This window comes from Mus musculus, chromosome X (genome assembly GCF_000001635.26).
Source record: "Mus musculus strain C57BL/6J chromosome X, GRCm38.p6 C57BL/6J".
In the NCBI taxonomy this organism is placed as follows: Eukaryota; Metazoa; Chordata; class Mammalia; order Rodentia; family Muridae; genus Mus; species Mus musculus.
Genome location: NC_000086.7, coordinates 108,773,903 through 108,799,401, shown reverse-complemented (window position 1 = coordinate 108,799,401; position 25,499 = coordinate 108,773,903). Strand labels below are relative to the sequence as shown.

The 25,499-nt window shown below is 34.9% G+C and overlaps 1 protein-coding gene across 2 annotated transcripts in view; it reads left to right on the top strand.

Annotated features, from left to right (window-relative positions):
- Brwd3 (bromodomain and WD repeat domain containing 3) overlaps positions 1 to 25,499 on the top strand; it is a 98,518-nt gene that overhangs the window by 34,961 nt on the left and 38,058 nt on the right. For both annotated transcript variants that reach the window (NM_001081477.2, XM_006528114.3), the window contains exons 9-19: positions 547 to 647; positions 1,303 to 1,373; positions 2,556 to 2,656; positions 5,060 to 5,100; positions 8,153 to 8,257; positions 9,516 to 9,669; positions 13,621 to 13,755; positions 15,162 to 15,290; positions 19,281 to 19,506; positions 20,988 to 21,155; positions 24,392 to 24,575. In NM_001081477.2, coding sequence (NP_001074946.1) covers positions 547 to 647; positions 1,303 to 1,373; positions 2,556 to 2,656; positions 5,060 to 5,100; positions 8,153 to 8,257; positions 9,516 to 9,669; positions 13,621 to 13,755; positions 15,162 to 15,290; positions 19,281 to 19,506; positions 20,988 to 21,155; positions 24,392 to 24,575 — 1,415 coding nt within the window. The remainder of the gene's footprint in view (positions 1 to 546; positions 648 to 1,302; positions 1,374 to 2,555; positions 2,657 to 5,059; positions 5,101 to 8,152; positions 8,258 to 9,515; positions 9,670 to 13,620; positions 13,756 to 15,161; positions 15,291 to 19,280; positions 19,507 to 20,987; positions 21,156 to 24,391; positions 24,576 to 25,499) is intronic.

Below are 25,499 nucleotides of genomic sequence, written 5' to 3'. Positions count from 1 at the left end.
AGAGGTGATGTGTATGTGTGTGTGGTAATGTCTGTGGAGGCCAAAAGAAGGCATTGTATCTCTTGGAACTGGAGTTTTAAGACATTGTGAACCACCCAGTGTGAGCGCTGGGAACTAAAACTGCTCTAGCAGAGCAACAAGCATTCTTAACTGCCAAGTTTTGTCTCTCTAGCCCCTCAATTACTACTTTCTGGAGGCTTTGGTATTTAATTTTTTTGTCAAATATTCATTTATCTATGGAATTTAAGCAACAAAACCCTGACACTGAAATTATTTTCTTTGTGTATATGTGGTATTTGTACATGTATGTGGGCTTCAGGTATTCGCTATACACAGCACAAGTGTGAAGGCCAGGGGAGCTTACGGTAGATGTTTTTCTCAGTCTATTGTCTGGATTCAGTGAACTAAACTCAGGACCTTGGACATTACACACCAAGCCATCTCACTGAACTGATACTTAGAGTCTTAAGTGATTTACGTGCTGCATTTGTACAAAAAAATAGTTGGAATGGGAAAACTTCATATCTTATTTAACTTCTTTTCAAGTTTTGTCCATCAACTAAAGGCACAACTAGATACCTCACTTCTACTGGTGCTGATGGAACAATTTGTTTCTGGCAATGGCATGTAAAAACAATGAAGTTTAGGTAAGTTTAAGTTTTAGGGATTTTGTGACAAATCAAATTTATCTATCTTCATTACCTTGGTGTTAAAGTAGTTCAAGTATTGACGTATATAGATGTGCATATTTATACCTGTTTTAATGTTTAGTGATTTTAGGATAAGTATTCTTATAAAATCGGTGTTTAGACCATGAAATTCATAGGGAAGAGTGGGGTAAGATGTATCTGGACATTTTGAAGCTCTTTTTTATTTAATTTATTTTATGTATATCAGTCCACTGTACCTTTCTTCAGACACACCTGAAGAGGGCATCAGATCTCATTACAGATGGTTGTGAGCCACCATGTGGTTGCTGGGATTTGAACTCGGGACCTCTGGAAGAGCAGTCAGTGCTCTTAACCGCTGAGCCATCTCTCCAGACCTGAACATTTTATAATAATATCAGCAAATGCATGGCAATATATTTGCAAAACTGTTGTCAAAATTTTGATGTCAAGTTATATTTATAAGGTTTAAAAACTTTTAACTGAAAATCAGATAATACCCCTTACTAGCTTCTTTTCTTTAGTTTTTTAAATCTAATATTGTTGCTAAGTAGATCAGTATTCATCAGTGTGCTAAGATTTTTGCCCATTAGATGAGCCTGATAGAATATAAAACGTTTACTTTATTCTTTAGAGATCGCCCAGTAAAATTTACTGAGAGATCCAGACCTGGAGTTCAGATATCTTGTTCATCTTTCAGTTCTGGTATGTATCAAAATTGGATGCTTTTAGTACTTAAAATGATCCATCTCTAAAGGACCAATTTAAGTTTTTTTTTTATGAAGAAAAATGTGTGATTAAAGTTAAGCCTACCAAAGATGTAAACCATGTGTTATGCTACACAAACCTGTTTGACTAATTAGCACTTAGTAATAATTTTTTTTAATTTAATTCAATACTTTTTATATAATGCTAGTTTTCTTTGGCAAAGAATAAACAGTTCCCAACCCTAATACCCACTAACTAAAATATATAGTACCTAACCCTCCCCAATTTAATACAAAATTCCTAGCTTAACTTTACAGAAAATATACATAGTTATGGCTTCATATATAAGGTGTTCTAAGATTATTGTACGTATCAGTAATCTTAGAGTTTTGACATTGTATTTTATATAAAATATAATGTTCTTAAAACGTTGATTTGTATAGTTTTTAATCAATAATCCAAAGTCTAATATATAATAGGTATATTTTGTTAGGTAAAGGGTATATTTGTCTTAGTTGCTAATCTTTGTCTCTCATGACACTGAGAATTGGACCTAGACCCTTGAACTGCTATGCAAACATTCAATCACTGAACTATCTCTACAGTCTTCTAACTTCATTTTCACTGTTTGCTTATTAATTTTTAACTTTCTAAACCAAGAGGGTTTTCATTTTTAACATACATTTATTATATATGTATACATGTGCCTATGTGTGCCATGGCACGTTTGGCTAGGTCAGAGTACAGTGTTCTGGAGTCAGTTTTCTCCCTCCACCATGTGGGGTTTGAGGATTGAACTCAGATCACAGGGCTTGTCGACAAGCACCTTTATACACCGAGCTGTCTCACTGGCCTTTACTTTCTTATTTTGATGCAAGACCGCAATTGCCCAGGCTGACTTTGAAGTCACTTTGAAGCCCTGGACAACTTTAAATATAATTTTTTTTTCTGCCTTAACCTTCCCATCAGCTAGAATTAAAGTTTTGTTAATTGACACAACTCTGTTGTTTGTCATGAATTTTATTTCTTTTATTTTCTTTGAAATATTAATACGACATTATTATTTGTAACTAAGACAACTTTGGTTTTCAAAGGCTTGTTACTAATGTAAAATAAAAAACTAAATACAACTAAAGAAGTGCCTTGGTACTATGGGTTTATTTTGTTTTAATCTTCCAGGTGGTATGTTCATTACAACAGGGAGCACTGATCATGTAATTAGGATATACTATTTGGGTTCTGAGATACCTGAGAAAATTGCTGAATTAGAATCACATACGGTAAGAGCAAAATAAGACACTTATATTTATTGCCTTTTCTTTTCTTTTCTTTTCTTTTCTTTTCTTTTCTTTTCTTTTCTTTTCTGTTTTTGAATCTCTCTTGTCTTTTCTGGGCTGAACCATTCTTTAATATAAACAAATATTAAAACCTTTCAATCAAGATAATTCTTTAGTAATGAAGACAAGTGTGAAATTCTGGAATTATTTTGGTTGTAGTACATAAGATGAACCCTATTAGACTATACATAAAAGGTTTTGCATACTTAAAAGGCAGTTTAAGAATATTCATGGGAAAATGCTTTCATGAATTGAGCTTTTTGATCTTTGTATGTTTTTCACAGTATCATCAACGGTTCAATTGAATCTAATCTTCCTTAGCAATAGCAGTCTTCACTTATTTTTATTATTAGTGTTTTATTTAGCATACAAATTAGTGATTCAATATGTCATATTTATACATAGTTCTTATACTTTGTTCTTAGTAAAAACCCTTTCTCCACCTCCTTTCCTTTTCCGGCTTATCCCTTTCTCTTCTTTGATTTAGTTTTACATATATTCCATTACCCTGTTTTATTCCGTGCATACACTTAAATCCCCCTCTCCTCTCTCATAGTCTTTCTCCTTTCATATCATACCTATACAGGCATAGATATACTTCATGAATGAGAGAAATATATTTGACATTCTACGTTTGGCTTATTTAGAAAAATATCCAAGTATCCAGTTCCATCCCATTTCCTGCAAATATGATTTTTAATTCTGCTTTATGCATTGACAAAATATAATCTGTTGTATTCATGTACCACATTTTGTTTAACCATTCATCTGCTAATGAACATGTAGAATTGTTCCACTTATCAGTTTTTGTGAGTAATGCAGCAGTAAACATGAATGTGCAAGATCTCTATTAGGTTGATTTTGAATCATTTGTGTGACTCCACAAGTCATATACATGGGTCTTATGGTAGGACTGTTTTTGAATTTTCAAGAAACCTCTATACTGGTTTTCATAGTGCCTCTAACACTCTATGTTCTCATCAGCAGTGTAGCATGGGGGATGCCTTCTTCATATTCTGGCTATCATATTTTGTTTGTTTTATCTGTCATAGCCATTCTGACTATTCTGAGGTGAGATAGAATCTTAATGTATGTCATTTCAATTTGCATTCCCCTGAAGGATAAGAATGTGGAATACCTTTTCAAATATTTATTACCATTTGCATTTTTCCTTTGAGAACTGTCCAGTTTTAGACATATCAAATTCAGCTTGCTCTCATCTTGATGCTTCATGTTCTACATACAAAATATTGGAAGCTTATTTAAATTGTGCAAGAGAAACACTTAGAAATACTCAGAGATCTCATTCTGAAACCACAAATTTAATCCATTTGAGCTAAGCATGACAAGGCAATCCCTTTGCACTGTGTATGCAAGCACAGTCTAGTTCATAGAGCACTGAGAGAAGAGAGAATATATGAGTAGGAAAGAATTAAGGGGGAAATGATGAAGAACATAGCATTTGCAGTCTTATTTGCAAGGTCCCAGGTAAGAATAAAAGTATTATCAAGTAAAAATCCCCTGTTCAAATGAATGGTCTACCCCGTGTGTTAATTGTTAAGGTTATATTATTTCTTCAGCACATCTAAAGTTAGTTATTGCTTGTGTCAGTGAGAACTCAGAATTTATCAATAAATACCATATGGAAACTGCAAAACTATTTAAGTCAGAAGTATCTAAATAAATGGATAATGTTTAAAAATTAAAAATCATTAAGTATGAAGGTTTTGCTGTTTGTTTTTATTAAAAGTTAAGTTCAAGTGTAGTTTGACAAGTGGGTGTTGTGAAAATGAGTGCAGTATATTTTAGCTTCTTTATCAAAGAAAGCAAGGACTATAAATTTTGGCTTTGGTTTTAATGTTGTCATCTTTATATACAAAAACATAAATCACGGCATAAAAAATGTAGGACATACAGAATGTTAGAGAATCCTTTATAATATTGAAATGAACATGTGGAAAACAGAAGTAAATAAATAGTTCTCAAAAGTTATAGAAACAATTGGGAACTTTCAATGACCTCAGGTGTTTTAAGGTAGTTCCTTCTATTTCTGTATTATCTCGGGGAGTATGTAATAGGGTAGGATCATTTCAGAGCTATAGATCCCTTGATATGATTTATAAGCAGATTTGTTTATGTTTAGTTTGTTTCAGAATACCACAAACTTAATTTTGTACATTGATTGAGGCTTCAGGGATTTATCTTTTTAAGCAAAATGAGTTTGTAAAATGAACATTATATTAAAAGAGAATCTACCCTGTAAAGCTTTTACATGTAAATTTAGGAGAAGGACACTATTTTTTACATAAGTTCATTTAATCGAAAGTCTGTTGTTCTATGTTTTAGGACAAAGTTGTTGCTGTTCAGTTCTGTAACAACGGAGACAGGTAATTATGGAGTACATATTTGTATAAAGAAATATTTGACTTTTTTATTATTCCCTCCAAACTAATACAGTTGATATTCAGACATTGACATTTCAAGAAACTTAATTAGAAATCCTTTTCTAGGCTAAGCATCTGTATACATCACCTTTCCCACAGTTAAACTCCTTCAGCTCAATTTACACTCACTGAAGTCAAACCTAGGAATGCATTTGTACCTGGACCCACTTCCTGTAGTTCTGGATATCTCTCATTGTACTGTAATTTCACTAGCTGCCAAAAGTTTTTTGATTGTATTGTTTTAAGATGATCTTGGTTACTTGAATTGTTTGGCTACTTTTAAAGATAAAATAAGATGCATCCTTGGAGAGGGAGACTGTTTTGTACAGTCCTTGGCAACAGAAGCTGGCTATACTGATGATCTGTATTATCACTGGGAGATAACATTAGACAAAGTAGCTCAGAGTTCTTTCTCTCCTTACAGAAAATGTATATGAGGCAGAAACAAGCTATTTTGTTTAGACTCTAAAGTTCAGAGTCCGTGTCTGTCTTCCTTGCTATCTCTATCTCTTTAAAATGGGTAACTCAGTAGTGACCATAGTCTGTCTGCTCTTCTGCTCCGTGAGTTCCTTTGTTGTTGTATACTTTGCCTTTTCTGTTTTCTTTGATCACCTGACATTAATCAGGAATTATATTATTTGATTAGTATGGCTCTGACAAGCTTACATTTTTTTCCTATTCAGAATTTTCTTTTCTTTTCTTTTCTTTTCTTTTCTTTTCTTTTCTTTTCTTTTCTTTCTTTCTTTCTTTCTTTCTTTCTTTCTTTTTTTGTCTGGTTTGTTTGTTTGTTTGTTTTTTGAGACAGGGTTTCTCTGTGTAGCCCTGGCTATCCTAGAACTCACTCTGTAGACCAGGCTGGCCTTGAACTCAGAAATTTGCCTGCCTCTGCCTCCCAAGTGCTGGGATTAAAGGCGTGTGCCACCACGCCCGGCTCAGAAATTTTCTTATCATTTTTCTTCTGTTGCTCTGGAAAGAATTTTAAATCTCAAACTGGCATTTCCAGATTCCATACAACTTGACTTAGACAACTACATTCTTTTCTCTTATCAATCTGTGCATTTTTCCTAGTCGCTTTATGGATTTCTCTTCCATCTTTTTACATTATTCCATCCACTACTTTGCTTATACTTTCCCTCACATTACTCTTGTCCAGCAATGTCATTCCCCACCTTCTACCTTATTTTCCTTTCCCTCCTGTATGTCTTAGCTCCCATCTCCTTTTCTCTTTTTTTTCTTTTCTGTCTCTATGCCTCCCTTTCTCTGTCTCCTGATTCTGTCTTATTTAAGTCTCATATGGATTTTCAGGTTCATGTCCTACTTGGAGCTTGTCCTGAGATACCTATTTTGACATCCTGTGAACATATGAATCACCAGTCTCCACTCTCCATAAGTTTCATTCCCTATCTCTGTAAAGTCAGACCTTATATACAAATAACTGTGAGCTCTCTAAAATATCTGATACCCAAAGTTCACAGTCTTTTTGGTCTAAGATTTGGAACAAAATACATAAAATTAGCATATGTTTGTATCTATATGCCTATATACCAATTCTGTGGGTGAAATAAAAAAATCTATTTTATTTCAAGGTATTTTTGAACAGTGAGTAACTACAAAGATGAACTTAACCAACTTTGTGAAATATAATCCAGTTTATCTGTATTAAGAATGATAAAACATTAAAATAAAATAGAAGAATAAGTTAGCCATATTCCCATTTTTAAGTGACTTTTAAATTTATTTGTAGAGTGTGTGTGTGTTTGTGTGTGTATTTTAGCCGCATGTATGTAGATGCCTGCATAGATCAGAAGAGGGACTTATATTCTCCAGAGCTGGCGTTACAAACAAATGTAGTTCACCTGTCATGGGTGCTCAGAGTCAATCCCAGGTACCCTGGAAGAGCAGAAAGTACTCTTAACTGCTGAGCTACCTCTCTAGTTTCCTGAGTTATTTTTTAAGATTTATTTTCATTTTTAATTGTGTGCATTTAAATGTGTGTGTGTGTGTGTGTGTGTGTGTGTGTGCAAGTGTGTGCAAGCATGGGTATCTGTCCACATAACTGTGGATACCTAAGGAGATCAAAAAGGTCAGATCCTCTAGAGCTGGAGTTAACAGGAAATTGACAGTGTGCAAGAGTAGTACATGCTTTTAACTGTGGAGCTATCTTTCTAGCACTTAGTTTTAGTTTTAATATTCTCTTTCTTTCCCTCTCACTCCCTCTGTCTCTTCCTTTCTCTCTCTCTCTCTCTCTCTCTCTCTCTCTCTCTCTCTCTCTCCCCCCCACCGCCCCCTCTCCCTCTCTCCCTCCCCCCTCCCTCTCTTCCCCCCACTCTGTGTGAATGTGAGAGTTTATGAACCTGAGTGCATATCTGGTTTAAATATATATCTGAAAGATTAGGAAAAATACAGTATCAATCTTGTGAGTTATTGAGCTACATAATAAAAATATTGGTGTATTTATAGGGTTGTGCAACCTTCAGTGTAGTTATTCTTAGAACAACCTGTTCTTTCGCCTTATAGAATGCTTGTTCCCTTTAGTTACGAGTCCTTGAACCTATCATCACTCTTTCTCCAGCACTGGGCAACTGTCATTAGACTTTCTTGCATATTCAGCATTCCCCCATATTATAAAACATATCATTTTTTTTCATTACTGAAAAATTCTGTTGTATGAATGACATGTTTTATTTACCTATTGCAAATATTTCATTTGTCTCTGCTTTGGGGATTATTGAGTGTTCCATGCATCTTCACGTACACATTTTATAAGTATTAATGTTTTCATTTCTTTTGGTGGATATGTACCTGGAGAATATGATTGCTGGGTGAAAAGGTAACTTAGTTTAGCATTTTAGAAACTGCCAAACTGTTTTTTTTTTAAGATTAGTGTACTGTTTTACATATCCCAGTAGTGTCTTGAGGCAAAGGCTATTTATTTTGTAATCAAGAAAATGTGATGAATTTTGGGAAAAAATAACAAGGTTATTTTACCTTCCAGCTTAAGGTTTGTTAGTGGAAGTAGAGACGGAACAGCAAGAATATGGCAATATCAACAACAAGAGTGGAAGAGCATAGTGCTAGATATGGCTACTAAAATGAGTGGGTAAGCATGGATGCTAGATATTTCAGGGGGTCTCCCATGGCATACCATCTTTTACATTATACAATATTTAATAAAGAATATACTTTTTATGTTAGTAACTAGTTTGGAATGAATTGCTATGCATGAATTTTGCCCCTTCCATCTCTTAGCAACTGTTGCTTTACTGTTGATTGCTGATTTGTCTGCAGTTCTGGTCATTGTGATTCTTCAATGTCTTGAGTTTTATTGTCTCCCATGGAGTTATTTTCTAGCTTAGTTTTCATATGTCATTTTTTTTACATCTATCTCTACTTCTATTTTAAGAGTTATTCTTATTAAGTACTATAATAAATTTACCTTCTCCTCTAATTATGAAGTACTCCTTCATATTTCATATTGTTTGCATTTATATAGATATATGCACTTAATTGCTATCTGTTTTCAGCAGCTTACTGCTGATGAGATGATATATCAATGTCCTCCAGATAATTCAATTTCTCCGTGTTTGAGCTTTAAATTGACTACCTTATTAAATAAACTGATTTTATAGTCATAGACAGATATAGTTAATGGCATATTCATTTATGTCAAAAAATATTCTGATACTTATTTACAAAGACTATTAGTTTTTTTAAAAAGTAATACTTATGGGGATAACATGATCACTGTACGTGTTTTGTATTGTCTGGCAGACAAACATGATCATTCTGTGAATTTTATTTTTTAAGATACAGAGTTATTTATAATTTTGCTTTTTTGTGTACTTCCAAGTAACTATTTTATTAGTTTGGTTTTTCTTGCTGTGATTAAACATCATAGCCAAAATCAAGTTGGAGAGGAAAGCACATCTTTCATCTTATAGCTCCTAGGTTATAATCCATCACTAAAGTACTCAAGGCAAGAACCTGGAGGCAGGAACTGAAGTAGAAGCCATTGGGAACAGTGTTTACTTAGGCTTCTTCTCTATTGTTTGCTCAAGCCACTTTCTTACCCAGGACCGCCTGCCTAGAAGTGATATTGTTCATAGTAGGCTAGTCCCTCCCACATCAATGGTTAGACAAGAAAATGCCCTACAGTATTATCTAAAGGCTAAGCTAATGGAGGCATTTTCCCAATTGTGATTCATTTTTCCCACGTGACTCTAGGTTATGTCTAATTGGCAAAAAGCTTTCCAGCACAAAATCATTTACATCGTACTAAAAATTTGGTCATATTTGCTGTTTTCTGTTTCTCTTTGTTAAAATGTACAAAATATGACTATTTCAAATTATTGCTTCAGGAATAATTTGACATCAGCTGAAGACAAAGTCACTAAACTAAAGGTGACTATGGTGGCTTGGGATCGGTATGATACCACTGTTATTACTGCAGTGAACAATTTCCTTTTGAAAGTTTGGAATTCTGTCACAGGGCAGCTTCTTCATACTTTATCTGTAAGTATTCTACTTTTTTAATAGGAAAAGAAACTATTTAAGCCTAGTGCATTGGTGTATCATATGTCTGTCGCTTATGGTGAGGTATGAAGATTACTTGGACCTAGGAGTTTAAGACCTAGGCAATAGTGAGACACTGTCTCAAAAAAGAGTGGAAAATTGATTCTTCTAGGAGAAAGACATTTAAGTTTTGCTTTCCTTTTCTATAACACATTAGCCTTTGGAGATTACTTTTGGGGTCTTTTGTTACATTTACCTCATAAGACTAATAAATGATACACCACTGAAATCATGAATAATTTTTAAAGGTTATTTCTTTTTACTTATTTATTTTTATTAGATATTTTCTTTATATGTATTTGAAATGCTATGCTGAAAGTTCCCTATACCCTCCCTCTGCCCTGCTCCCCTACCCACCCACTCCCACTTCTTGGACCTGGCATTCCCCTGTCTTGGGGCATATAAAGTTTGCAATACCAAGGGGCCTCTCTTCCCAGTGATGGCCGACTATGCCATCTTCTGATACATATGCAGCTAGAGATACGAGCTCTGGGGGTACTGGTTAGTTCATATTGTTGTTCCACCTATAAGGTTGCAGACCCCTTCACCTCCTTAGGTGCTTTCTCTAGATTCTTCACTGGGGTCCCTGTGTTCCATCTTATAGATGACTGTGAGCATCCACTTCTGTATTTGCCTGGTACTGGCATAGCCTCATACAAGACAGCTATAACAGGGTCCCTTCAGCAAAATCTTTCTGGTATTGTGCAATAGTGCCTGGGTTTGGTGGCTGATTATGGGATGGATCCCCAGGTGGGGTAGTCTCTGGATAGTCCATCCTTTCGTCTTAACTCCAAACTTTGTCTCTGTAATTCCTTATATGGGTATTTTGTTCCCTATTCTAATGAAGTATCCATCCATTGGTTTCCCTCTTCTTGATTTTCTTGTGTTTTGCAAATTGTATCTTGGGTGTTCTATGTTTCTGGGCTAATATCCACTTATCAGTGAGTGTATATCTAATGACTTCTTTTGTGATTTGGTTACCTCACTAAGGATGATAACCTCCAGATACATCCATTTGTCCAAGAATTTCATAAATCCATTGTTTTTAATTCCTGAGTAGTACTCCATTGTGTAGATGTACCACATTTTCTGTATCTATTCCTCTGTTGAGGGGCATCTGGGTTCTTTCCAGCTTCTGGCTATTATTAATAAGGCTGCTATGAACATAGTGGAGCAGGTGTTCTTATTACCAGTTGGAACTTCTTCTGGGTATATGCCCAGGAGAGGTATTGCTGGATCTTCCTGTAGTATTGTGTCCTTAAAGGTTATTTCTAAGCCTAGTATTTATACAGATCTTTTCTTCAAGTATACAGTAGTTTGTCTTTACTGAGGGGTAGGACATTTTTATTCTTTTTTGCACATATATCCTACATTTTCTATCTTTAGTGATCAGTTTATGTAAGTTATGTAAGAAATAGAGGGAACAGGAAGAAGTAGTTGAAATGATAGTGCTTTTCTATTTTACATGTTTCTTATAGTAGAAGAATGCTGCATCTCTAAGATTAATAGCAAAATGCATGTGGGTTGGGTTGTTGGTCAGTTCATCATGTTATAGGTTGACCTCTTTACCCAGTTCATCATGATATAGGTTGACCTCTTTACCCATCTCTGCTTCAGTTATCACTTTATAAGCATTTTATTTACTGAGGGAAATCCAAGTGACTGCCATTTTTTTTCAATGTAGTATTAAATGGCAGGGTTTAGACTCGAAACTTTCTGACTACTTTACATTGTTTTCATATCTATCCAGCAAACTGTGTTTATCTTCACCTCTGTCTGTCATAACAGCAGATAGGATGCTGAAGTGGAGGAGTGCCATAGGTTGGAGTCTTGCCTGAGCTACATATTAAATACCACACTAGCCTGCGCTACACAGGAAAATCATGTCTCAACACCAGTCAATAAATAAAAACAAACAGAAAACCTATATTCTTTCTTTGATTCTTTAATTGGTAATGTTGGTTTGGAACAATACTCCAAACAATAAATAAGCTATATACATAATACAATACCAGTTTTTTTTTTAGCAGCGACAATTAACAGTCTAATTTCCCTAACATACTTAATATATCCAAAATACATCATTTTAAAATGGATTCACTAATGAAGCGCATTTTACATTCACTTTTCATACAAAGTCTTCATACAAAACATCTCAATTTGTACTCCCCGTATCTTAAATGCTTAATAGCCACAGATAGCTAGTGTTTACTGAGTTAGACATGGAACATCCATATCTTAAAATTCCTGGCTTTAAGAATGAGCCTGTTAACTTAATAGATCCATGTAAAGTTCCATCTTCATAGTTACTTTAGTCTCGTTTAGTGACACTCTTGTGGCTGACTCATAGCTATGTTTTCACTGAATTTTACTGGCAAAATTATTCTTTGTGACAGACAGAGCTACTTTTCTTTTTTGGTCTTTATTTCATTCACTCATTCATTTTTTTGAAAGTTGAGATGGGTTTCATGTAGCCCAGGCTAACCTTAAACTTTCAATTTAGCCAATAATGACCTTGAATCTTTTATTTTTCCTGGCTCTGTCTCCCAAGTGCTGGGATTATAAGCATGTGCTACCACATGGTTTTCCTCAGGGCATATGGTGCTAGGGAAGAACTCTACCAATTGGTCTAAATTCCAAGCCTTTTATTTCATATTGTACTTACATTTCCATTGTAACAATTTATGTCATGGTCTTTGTGGGGAAAAAAGCTCTTCTATTCAAACAGTGATTCCTGGGCTTTTACTGGGTGAACAATTTTGGATTAGGTATTCGAAATCAATAGAAAAGTAATGAGCATTTTCTCTTTGTGGCTTATTAAAAGAGAAAACCTTTTAACCAAATAAGGGCTGTTTATGAAAAGTCCAAGAGGCACCAATATATATTTATCACAGTGAGCAGGTCTGATGTGGGAAAGACTTTGTACTAATTTACTCTGAAATAGAAATGCCATTAGCACTTGTATTAACAATATCAATTTATGATTTATTGAGTATACTTTTAGGAAACTAAGAAATGGTGGCTGTTCAGATGATTCTTGAACAAAGGTCGTAGTTACAGCATAGAAAGAACTTTTTTTTGTAGTCATAGGGAAGAATTTTGGCTCTCTTCATTGATGGTATTTTCTGTAATAGAATTTTACCTATTCATCTTAGCACTGTATAATTTGGGGGTAGTCTTAAGGTAATATTTTGAGGTAAGCTTTTACTATATACTTTTGGACCTAAGCTAGTCCTACCTCAGCCTCTTGAATTCTGAGACTAGAGATACAAATGATGAGAACATTGGATGGAAACCAATCAGGTCTTTTACCATGGTAGTAAGAGTAGATAGATGTTATAGTGAAATGTCTGTTTTCCACTCACTGGCCTGCAACTTCTACTCTACTTTGAGACCCTATTTTGTGTATTCCTAACTGGGTTCAAACTCACTGTATAGTCAAGGATGGCCTCTGTTTGTCCTGTATCCATGCCTTGACTGCCAGAAGTACATATGCTGTCATACCCTGTTTGTTGTGTTTTCTGTGGCTTTTAAAAAATTAGTGTAGCCTTGACTGCCAGAAGTACATATGCCATCATACCCTCTGCCTGTTGTATTTTCTGTGGCTTTTAAGAAATTAGTGAAGTCTTAGATCTCAAAATTATATTTCAGTGGTAAGTGAGCATTTTTATCTATTTTATCTTTTATCTATGACATCAGGTTTATAAAATCAGCAGTTGTGCATTTAAGAACCTCTAGAGTAATTATTTAAAAAGCACCCACAAGTGAATTCTATTTGTTTGATATGCCTTAATTCATCTTAACCAGACTTCTAGTGCTCAAGAACATTTGGAAAAATAAGTCAGACATCTGGAGTTGCATCTTCATTTCTAATATTGATTTTCATCACAGGGGCATGATGATGAAGTATTTGTTCTAGAAGCACATCCATTTGATCAAAGGATCATACTTTCAGCAGGTCATGATGGGAACATTTTTATTTGGGACCTTGACCGGGGGACCAAAATACGAAATTACTTTAATATGGTAAGAAAACTGTGTGTATAAAGTTCATATTTTCCTATTAAATCTTACTTTGGTTTTTTGATAATCCAGTAGTCTAGGACAAAGGAACAGCTTGTCATCTTATGTTTAAATCAGTGTAATAATTCAGAGAATGAATCATGGGCTTAGAGTTAGACCTTTCAGCATGGCTATTCACCATGATTGTTAGCATTTTTCAAATTCTGATGTCTACATCTAAACTCTTTCAACCAAACTGGATTTAAAGTGTAAACTGACATTAACATAATTTTAATTTATAATTAATAAAATGACTGTAATACATGTATCTGTCTCTGCTATATACTTCAGCTATATGACTTTCATAGTCAAACTTACTGGAAAATAAACATTTGTGTTTGTGTATACACACATACACACACACGTTCTGTTGTTGTTGTTGTTGTTGTTGGAGGAGGAGGAGGAGGAGGAAACGGTGTCTCATGTATCCTAAGTATACATCCTGACTTTGAGCTTCTGATCCTTCTGCACTACTTTTTTTTTTTTTTTAAGATTTATTTATTTTATCTATGTGAGTTCACTGTAGCTGTCTTCAGACACAGCAGAAGAGGGCATCAGATCTCATTACAGATGGTTGTGAGTCACCATGTGGTTGCTGGGAATTGAATTCAGGACCTCTGGAAGAGCAGCCAGTGCTCTTAACCACTGAGCCATCTCTGCAGCACCTTTACTACTTCTTAAGTGCTTGGGTTACACGTGTGCACTGCAATATCTTTGTTTTTCCCACAATATCTTGTGTATTACTATAGATGCTCATGCTATAAATCTCATACACATCATGTAAAACACTGAGTGGCTGTCATTTCTCTCAGTAAAACACCATTCTTTCATGATGAGCATACTCATGTCATGCAAGTGAAGGGTCCTTTTCTTAAGAATTGCTAAGATTAAACAATGCTAAACTGTAGATGGGGTTTTGAGCTCACTCCTACAGATTTTATATAAATCCAAATCATTAATAATACCAAGTCCTTTGTTAGTAGTTTATTTGTATTGTTTAATTTTAAGGTAGTTATTTAAAGGCTTATTTGTGTTATAGCTTAAGATATAAACATAAATACCTTCACTTTACTAAATAGCACCTTTGTCAATTTGATTGCGTATAGATCCTCTTAACTCTCCTGATGCATCTTTTATTATTTCATAAGTATTTATGTTAGGTGCAGTTGTTTATTGCATCCACCACAATGTTATTCTCCAGAAGTATATTTCAGAGTTTTACTGTTTACTCTACGGTTCTGGCTACAGAACCCAGAGAGTACATTGAAATGACTCATGACAGAATCCAAGGGAATAGCCAGGAGAAGCTAATGCTTACTTGATATTTGTGAAAAACTTACAGTGACTTAAAAGACTCCCCTGAATTTCAGATCGAAGGCCAAGGTCATGGTGCAGTATTTGATTGTAAATTTTCACCAGATGGAAACCATTTTGCCTGTACAGACTCTCATGGGCATTTGTTGCTATTTGGCTTTGGATGCAGTAAATACTATGAAAAGGTTAGTATATATATAATTTTTTGGTTGAAGATAATTTGGGATTGTACCATTCATAAGTAACTTTTTTTTTCATTGTGCGTATTCATAAAAAACATGGTACTGTGTTGCGTAGGGAGATTTTCATACAAGCATTTGCTATAGATTGAGCATAGGCCTTTTCTTCCCTTCCCCCTTCTCTCCCCTAGTTAGTCTCGCAGATAGTTTCACTTCTTCATTCACGTCATATATATAGATCAGTTTTTGTATCTATATGAAAACTAGGGCCCTTATATTAGAGAAAACATGATCTTTTTCTTCTTCAGTGCTTTATAAAGTTTTCAGTGTACAAATTTTCCAACCCCTTGGTTAGGTATATCACAAGTGGTATGTATATCACAAGTTGACTCTTGTGGGCAGGATTATTTTCTTGATTTCTTTTTTTTAATAGTTAAAGAATACAATGGAAAATTAATTTTTATTGAGAATTATGAAACAAAACTAATTACAGATGAAATCAATCACTTGAAAATCAGTAATTAATATATAGATAGAAATTAAAAGTATCTCTTAAAGCCAAACATTGTTACAGTGTTGAAACTAAAACTAAACATATGTGAGCAAGGGGCCATGGTACATAATTCTAATGTCAGCACCTGTGTGACTAAGGCAAAAGGGTGACAAATTTTCGGTAAAACTGAAACCTCATCTGAAAAATAAATAAATTACAAATTGTGTGTAATATAAATATAAAAATAACTATACAATATGACAAAACATAATTTTTACTAGATGCTTTCAAATTGCTAATACTCAATATGGACACAGATTTCTTGAGATGGGAAATGTTCCCATAAAAATAACTCAATATTATATTTTGTCAAGAATTGGTAGCTAAACCAATGGCAAAATACTACTCCACCCCTAGTAGAATTGCATTATTACAAAAGCTGACTAGGATGCTGAGCAAGAGAACTGTGTAAAAACTGAACAAGGATTGATTATAAGTGATTTGGCCATACCTTATAAATTTTAACACATCTATTTGAAATGCTACAATGAAGGCATTCAGTTCTAGTGATGTCTGTCACTGCCAATGACTTCAGTTACTATAGGAATTTGCATGTAGTATACCATCATTTATAACTGATATTTAATCTCTTTACTTTTCAGAAATGGAAGGAAAATAAGTAAATTTATACCAGATAAAAATAATTTTATTTTTATTTATCTTTTTTTATTATTGGGTATTTATTTCATTTACATTTCCAATGCTATCCCAAAAGTCCCCTACACCCTCCCACACCTACTCCCACTTCTTGGCCCTGGCGTTCCCCTGTACTAAGGTATATAAAGTCTGCACGACCTATGGGCCTCTCTTCCCAATGATGGCCGACTAGGCCATCTTCTGATACATGTGCAGCTAGAGACACGAGCACTGGGGTACTGGTTAGTTCATATTGTTGTTCCACCCATAGGGTTGCAGTTCCCTTTAGCTCCTTGGGTACTTTCTCTAGCTCCTCCATTGGGGTCCCTGTGATCCATCCAATAGCTGACTATGAGCATCCACTTCTGTGTTTGCTAGGCCCCGGCATAGTCTCACAAGAGATAGCTATATCAGGGTCCTTTCAGCAAAATCTAGTGTCTTTGTCATTCATATAAAGAGAGGCTGACTGTTTTATATTAATTTTATATCCTGCCACTTTGCTGAAAATATTTATCAGCTCTAGAATTTTTCTGCAGAAATCATTTTTTTTCAAAAATTAGATTTATTTATTTTATGTTTATGGGTATTTTCTTTGCACCATATGCATGCCTGTTACCCTTGGAAGTCAGAAGAGGGTCCCCTAGAACTCGATTTACAAATGATTGTGAGCCTATTGTGATAGCTAGGAGTTGACCCCAGGTTCCCTGCCGGAGCAGTGGATGCTCTCAACTGCTAAGTCTTTTTTCCCAGCATCATGTAAAGGCTTTAGATTCTCATATGTATATAGTCATATTATCTGAAAAATTCATTTTTTTAACTTCCTGTTTGTATCACATTCATATCTGTCTCTTGTTTTAGTCTCCTAAGACTTCAGGCACAGTACTGAATAAAAGTGAAGGAAATAGGCCTGCTTGTTATGACAGTACTTGGAAATCTGTTTAGTTTGGTGCTGGCTATAGATTTTTCATATGTAATCTTTATTATGTTGATATGTGCTTTGAATTTTTACTCACAAATATTATGTGTATGGGTATTTTGTCTACATGTATGTCTGTACATCGCATGCATGTCTGGTGTCAGTAGAGACCAGAAAACGTCAGATCCCCTGGAACTGAATACACAAATGGTTGTGAGCCACCATGTGGGTACTGGGAACTGAACCCCAGTCCTCTGGAAGAGCAATCAGTGCTGTTACTTGCTGTAGCACCTCTCCAATATTTCTTTTTAATGAAAGATTTTATTTTATGTGCATATTTGTGTGTGTATGTGCGTTGCGTGTGCGTTTGTGTGTGTGTGTGTGTGTGTGTGTGTGTGTGTGTGTGTGTATGTGCATGCATTCACATAAGTACAATGTTTGTGGAGAGCACAAGAGGGCTTTGGAGCATAGTAGAGCTGAAGTTGGCAGCAAGTGTGATCTGTCTACGTTCTGGGAAATGGACTTGTGTCCTCTGAAAGAGACCAGTGTGCGCTCCTTAACTGCTGTGATATTTTGCTACTCTGCAAGGTGTGCTGCTTCTATTCTCAGCTTCTTCTGGGCTTTTGTCATACTAGAATGTGTCAAAAGTCGTTCTGAATGAAAGGAGATATGATTTCTGTTCTCAAGTCTTGTTTATGTGATGCATTAGACTTATTGATTTATATGTGTTGAATCATCTCTTTGGAGTTGAAGCCAATTTGATCATGTTGAGTGATGTTTTTGATGTGGTCTTGAATTTGGTTTGCAGGTATCTCATTTTTGCTTCTTTATTCATTGGGGATATTAAGTCTAAAATTTTATTTTTGTCCTGTCTTTATCAGGTTTTTGTATCCGGGTAATAATGGCGTTATAAAGAGATTTTGGTAGCACGCTTTTTCTGTTTTGTGTAATTCCCTGAGAAGCATTGTTGTTAATCCTTTAATGGTCTTGTTGGATTCGGAAGTTTGTTTGTTTTTTTAGTTGGGAGATTTTTTTTCCTGATAGTTATTCTTTCCGTCCTGTTGCTTGCTATAAATCAGTTTAAATTGTTTAGCTTGTTTTAGTTTAATAATTTTGTTAGGTCACATGATGTAGGCCTCTACCCACATCTTTTAGTTTTTCTGCTAAATAGCTGGCATTAACCTTACTGCCACCCTCTACCTGTCTCCCAAGTGCTAGGATTATAGGCTTGTTGTACCACACCCAACTGGTTCTTTGTATTTATTAGCTATGAGGCTGGGGTAGATTGTGGAATGTTGTAGTCAGAACAGGCCTCACCATCATTGAGGTTCTCTCAGTACTTGTATTAGCTTTTAATATAGTTCATTTGGTTGATATTTATCTCTTTTACCATGCATATTATGCTTCATTTAATCTAGAATAAAAATAAGAACTCATTATATAGGTTTGTGCGTTTCTTTTAAGTCAAATAAAACTATACAAGTTCTGATAGACACCTTACTTCTTGTCCAGGGTAGGGATAGATAAGATGAAATCTATAAATAAATAAATAAATAAATAAATAAATAAATAAATAAATGCAAGCCATAGAATTTTGTAGACAAGAAAACTAGGTCTTTTGTTTTTACCTAGAGGGAAAGTATAGCATGAAATCTATAAATAAATAAATAAATAAATAAATAAATGCAAGCCATAGAATTTTGTAGACAAGAAAACTAGGTCTTTTGTTTTTACCTAGAGGGAAAGTATAGCAATACAGAACTATATAACATAAATAATATAAAAATTATGTGATTCAGGAAATATATATGCTATAGGAATGAAAATAAGGGCTCAGACTGTGCATTCTATCTCTGTTCTATTAAACACTAACAATATATCTGTCACAAAGATTCCAGATCAGATGTTCTTCCATACCGATTATCGGCCCCTCATCAGAGATGCCAATAACTATGTATTAGATGAACAAACTCAACAAGCTCCTCACCTCATGCCTCCCCCATTCTTGGTGGATGTCGATGGAAATCCTCATCCTACAAAATTTCAACGGCTGGTACCAGGACGGGAAAACTGTAAAGATGAACAACTTATTCCACAGTTAGGATATGTGGCTAATGGTATGCTACTTCCTAAAGCAAATTGAAAGCTTTGCAGATGTTTGCTCCTCACTGAGTTCTCGAAGAAGTTATAATGTGCATTATATACTATTTCTTATTAATTTTTACATGCATTTTTCAGCTTCTCAGGGTAGTTTTTCATTGTTTAGCTCTGCCTTGCACAAGTAAGAGGGGTTTAGGACAAACAGTAACATTCCCAAGTGGTAATTTGTTGACCTACCGCAGTGGGAAACCATTACCATATGTATGACCTTTTTCTGCATGGTGACTTCTGGTAATGATTAAACTTACTAACTCTGCTATATTAAGCTTTTTATAATTGGTTAAATTATATTGATTATAGCATTGATAGTTCATTTTGAAAGCCTTCATTTAATGAACCCAAGAAGACTGGTGTCTTTAAATAGATGTTTCAGTTGTTTATACTGTCTTTTCTACTTCCTCTTCCATGGAATACCTTTGTATTGGTTTGGTACTTCACTATTTTCATTTAATTATAGAAAAGTAAGTTACAGACTTGCAAATAGAATTTCCTTCCCTTGGTAATTTTTTTTTTAAAGACAGGATGTCACTGTGCACCCTGGGGTAGCTGGGAATTCACTTTTCTCCTGTCTTATTTAGCCTTCTTAGTATTGGGATTGCAGGCATGTGCCATCACACCTGGCTTCTGAATTGTCTTTCTTTTCTAGGAAATTAAGTCTTGAACTGACCTTTATAGAGTAAATGGGAGCAAACTGCTACTCTACTCTCATTTGTAGAGAAATGAGGTAGCATTGGTTCCTCTGATGATTTAATATTTATTAGCCAAAGAGAAAATGTGAATAATAAATGAATATCAAAACTGAAACTATCTAAATAAAACCTTAATTTAGCATACTTAGTTTCTTACTCTACCAAATAGTGTTTGATCTAATGACAAGATAAAATGGAAAACAGGACATGATGCATTTAACAAATGATAGAACATTTCAGCTGACTGTGACTAAGCTTATTATTCGTTATTCTTTACTCAAGCCAGACATGTTGGCTCACACCTATCATCCCAGCACTTGGAAGGCTGAGGCAGGGTTCCTATGAGCTCCAGGCCATGAAGGACAGACTGTATAATGAGTTCCAGGCCAGGCTGGGTTGTAGAATAAGGCCCAATACTCAAATCTCTAATTTCCTATTTTGGCCTTAGAATGTAACACATAGAAAATTTGTTTTAAAATGCCTTATTTAACTTTAACATTATAGTTATTCCTTAAAATGCCTTGATAATGTCTCATGTAGTACTATTGATTAAATCAAATGAAAATGCTGAATATTATTTATTTTTAAATTCCCATTAAATATTGTTTAATACTTTATTTTCATGTTAAGTCATTTCTAATTACTTCTCTCACAATGTATAAGTTAAGCTTACTTTTCTTCTTTTGACCATATTAAGGTATACTAAACTGTAGTCAATTTATCTGACTTTGTCTCTCTGTCTCCTTAAGGTGACGGTGAGGTGGTAGAACAGGTAATTGGGCAGCAAACCAATGACCAAGAAGAAAGCATTCTTGATGGAATAATCAGGGAGTTACAGAGAGAACAAGATCTCAGATTAATTAATGAAGGAGATGTTCCACATTTTCCAATTAATAGATCATATTCTGTTAATGGTGGTAAGTAGTTGTACATTTGTGGAAAGTATAAAAGCATATTTCAGTTATTTACTTATATCATGGAAACATTTTTATTAATTTATACTCACAGTATCAGCTATTCTAAAGTACCATGACCGCGTTGTTATTATTTATGACTAAACAATACAGGTAGTATATTTAAATACAGTATTCCCCCTGTGTCAGTGGATTTAAAATCTTTACGTTTATTTCTAGAAATGAAGTCTTGGAAGAAGTCTAACCCTTTTGTTGGGGAACCCAATCTATGAAGTGGTTTTTTGTTTGTTTGTTTGTTTGTTTGTTTTGAGTAGGAAAATACATTTATTTTCTTTTTATTAGATATTTTCTTCATTTACATTTCAAATGCTATCCCCAAAACCCCGTATACCCCCCCACCCTGTTCCCCAACCCACCCACTCCTGCTTCCAGGCCCTGGCATTCCCTTGTACTGGGGCATATGATCTTCGCAAGACCAAGGGCCTCTCCTCCCATTGATGGCTGACTAGGCCATCCTCTGCTACATATGCAACTATGAAGTGTTTTTAAACATAAACCACCTTAAGCTTAGAAAATACTTTTCCCAGCCCAGAAGTGGTGGCTTGTGCTTTTAATCCCCGCACTTGGGAGGCAGAGACAGGCGGATTTCTGAGTTCAAGGCCAACCTTGTCAACAGCAAATTCCAGGACAGCCAGGACTATACAGAAAAACCCTGTCTCGAAAAACCAAAAAAATAAAAAAAGTAAAAATTAAAAAAAAATACGGTTCCCATAATTGGTCCTTCCTTGTTGAAAAGAATGCAGCATATCATCTTTCTCTCTTGAAGGAATGAGAATATGAGAATAGGCCAGTACACAAAAGCCTGGCCTCCTCTTAGGGCATACAGATAGACTCTTGAACAGACTTACACAGCAGTTTGATTCAAAACTAGTAGAAGTTACTATATGATTACTCTATTTAGTAATAATTATCTTTTTAAAAAATTTTCCATTCTACTTTACATGTAAGTGCCTGTATATGTATGTGTGTGTGGATCCATGGGGAAGAACTCAGGTAACCAAGCTTGTGAACAAGCATGTACTACCCACAATATAAATATTAATTATGTATTGCACATCTTTCATTTACTGTGAAATGTGACTATGCACCTAAGATTAATATGTATATATATATATTGAATCGTTTTAATTCCAATTTGTCAAGAAATAGGAGTTTTTAACTTTAAAAAGCAATCATGAGAATTCTTTTCCTTAGTGCTAGGGTTTGAACTTGGTGTCTTATGTAGCAAAGTCTCCACAAATGAACTACATCATGAGCCCAGTATTTTTATTTGTGATTAGGTCTTGCTGAGTTGACCATGGTAGCCACAAAGTTGCAGTTATCTTGCTTACCCTGCCCAAGGACCTGGAGTTATAGGGTTATAACACTGTTCCTCGTTGTTTCCTGTTATATTTACATAATTAATGAAATTTTTGGTAAAATCATATGTAGGGTTATCCAGAAGCGAGTGAATTATTTAAACTTGAGGCAAAACACAGAATATTTTACTTATTTCACCAAATTATAATAAAACCATTCTTCATATGGGTCTCTTGGAGTATCCAATTCAGTTAACTTTTCTCTAGTGATAATCTCGGATAGCAGAGTTTCTTAGATAGCTAATTTAGACCTTCATTACTGAAACCAACATATAGCTGTACCTCTAACATTAAGTTGCTGTAGATTAGCCACTGGAATCCCACTGACTTTTGTTTATGATGTTCATTTGTTTGGATTGTTTTCAAGTGTTTATTTTTGTAGCTGAAAATTGCAGTTTCTATTTGTGTTTTATTTGCAAATATAAAAATTACCAAGAAGCTTACTAGAGTAACAAAGCGTTCGGTCCCTGCATTCTTGTATTGCTTACAAATCTTGAAAGTGAATTTTGATATTGACAGTGTTTTGTTAGCTGGATGTGGTGGCTCATGCTTTACATTCTGTCCTGGGTGTAGCTAATGCTTCAGGATCACAGTAGCTTCAAGGTCACAGGCATAAAGAATTTTCAAACAGCCTGGGTTACAGTATGAGACTGGTTTGTTTGTTTGGTTGGTTTTGGGTGTTTTTGTTGTTGTTGTTGTTGTTGTTGTTGTTGTTTTTCCAAGACTGGGTTTCTCTGTGTAGCCCTGGCTGTCTTAGAACTCACTTTGTAGACCAGGCTGGCCTCGAACTCAGAAATCCGCCTGCCACTGCCTCCCAAGTGCTGGGATTAAAGGTGTGCACCACCACCGCCTGGCTGAGACTGTTTTTTGTTTGTTTAGTTTTGCTTTGTTTGGTGTACACACGCACACATACATGAGTATTCACGTGCATAGGGAAGCCACAGATGAATGTCTTCAGTTGCTCTCCTTATTTTTTGTGACTGTTTCTCTTGATCACCAATTCACCAAAACTGGCTGGCCAGCTATCTCCATGGTCTCTCTCAGTTGCTGGGATTATAGGAACATGACACTAGAAGTGTGTGCTAGGGATCCAAACTCAGGTCCTGCCTGCATAGTGAGTACTTTCCTGACTGAGCTATCTAGCTCCCCAGGCCCCACTTGTATGTTTAAAGTTTTTATTTGTTTTGAAAGTTTTATGAATTTTACTCTAAAACATTGCTTTTAGAGAGTATTACCCTCAGTAGCCTACACTAGCCTAAAACTCAAAATCTACCTCAGGTTCCCAAGAGTTAGAATTGCAGGTGTATAATTCCCCATACCTAGCTAACCCTGAAGCATTCTAATGAATTAAACAAAGATAGAATTTGGATTTTAAAAAGATGCATCTTGAACTGTTATTAATACATATAGGGAATCTTTTAGATCATCTTTGAACACAGTTTTGTATTGTGTATTTAGCAGGTGTTGATACACAGTACTTTGAAAAAATTAAAAGAATTATACAAAATTTCAACATGTATTGAGCACTTGTTTTATTTATAACAGTGTAACAACATGAAGATGGCACAGAAAAACATAGATCAGGTGTAACAGTCACTTTCCTATCTCCAGCAGACCTCTCCTCCCCCTTTCCCTCCTGTCCTCTCTTACTCTGGGTGCTAGGGATTAGATCTAGGGCTTTGCACATCCCAGGCCAGTAATCTAACACTTGTGTACTAGCCCCGAAATCCTGTATTTAAAACTTTTGTTTTGTTTAGAGCTATAATCTACAATACTGGTATGTTTGCTCAGAACATTGTATTTTCTGTGCTTTTGCTTCAGCTCTGAGTAGTCCAAATATGGACATACCTTCTTCCCCAAATATTGGCCTTCGGCGTAGTGGCCAAATTGAAGGTGTTCGGCAGATGCACAACAATGCTCCCCGGAGCCAGATGGCCACTGAAAGAGATCTCATGGCCTGGAGCCGAAGAGTGGTGGTGAATGAGCTAAATAGTGGCGTTAGTAGGTGAGTTGACATGGTAGCTGTCATAAGAAAATTCAAAGCTCTCTATTCACAAGTGATTTTAAATTAGCCCAGTAATTGAGATATTCTAATCAACTTGCATTATGTATTAGTCTTTGCATATTAACTAATACTAATTAGTTCATTCTGTAACAAACATCATTTTAAATGAGCTCATCTTTGTGATACATGCCTTGGAAATACTGAAAATGTGATGCGGTATTGTCAGTGTGTGGGGTTATTGTTTAAGCTACGGTAAGAAATATAATACTAAAAAAGAACTCATAATAGAGTATATGTAAACTAGTAGCATATTGACTCTGTATTCAACAGTGACTCTTTTAGAATAAGGAAACAAGCTAACTATTGGAGCAGTATGTGTATGCAATGTACATGTGCTCAAAAATCTCATTGAAATAGCCTTCACTGGTGAAAAGACTTCATTGGTATCAATTTCAAATCTAGAATCACTATTCTAACTTGTAAAACTACCTTTTATTATAATAACAACTATATAATTAATCACAACTAGAAATAGGATATACATTGATATATATATATGTATATATTATTAAATATATTTAATATATATCTATGTATATACACATGATACACACACACACACACACACACACACATACACACACACACATATATATATATACACACACACCATACCTCCTAACCAAGTATCAGATATCCCAAAAGTAGCAGTGTATATATATATATATATATATATATTTTTTTTTTTAATTTCTGTTTATTTCTCCCTCAGTTTTCTGTTGTGAGTAGTAATCCAGAAAAAAGAACAAAAAGGTAGCTAATTTTATGATTGACAACCTGCTGGAATACAGTTGAAAGAATTCGTTAATTGAAAATAGACTAGAAAGCAGGGTCTTAGATATTCACACACTAATTTTCATTGCA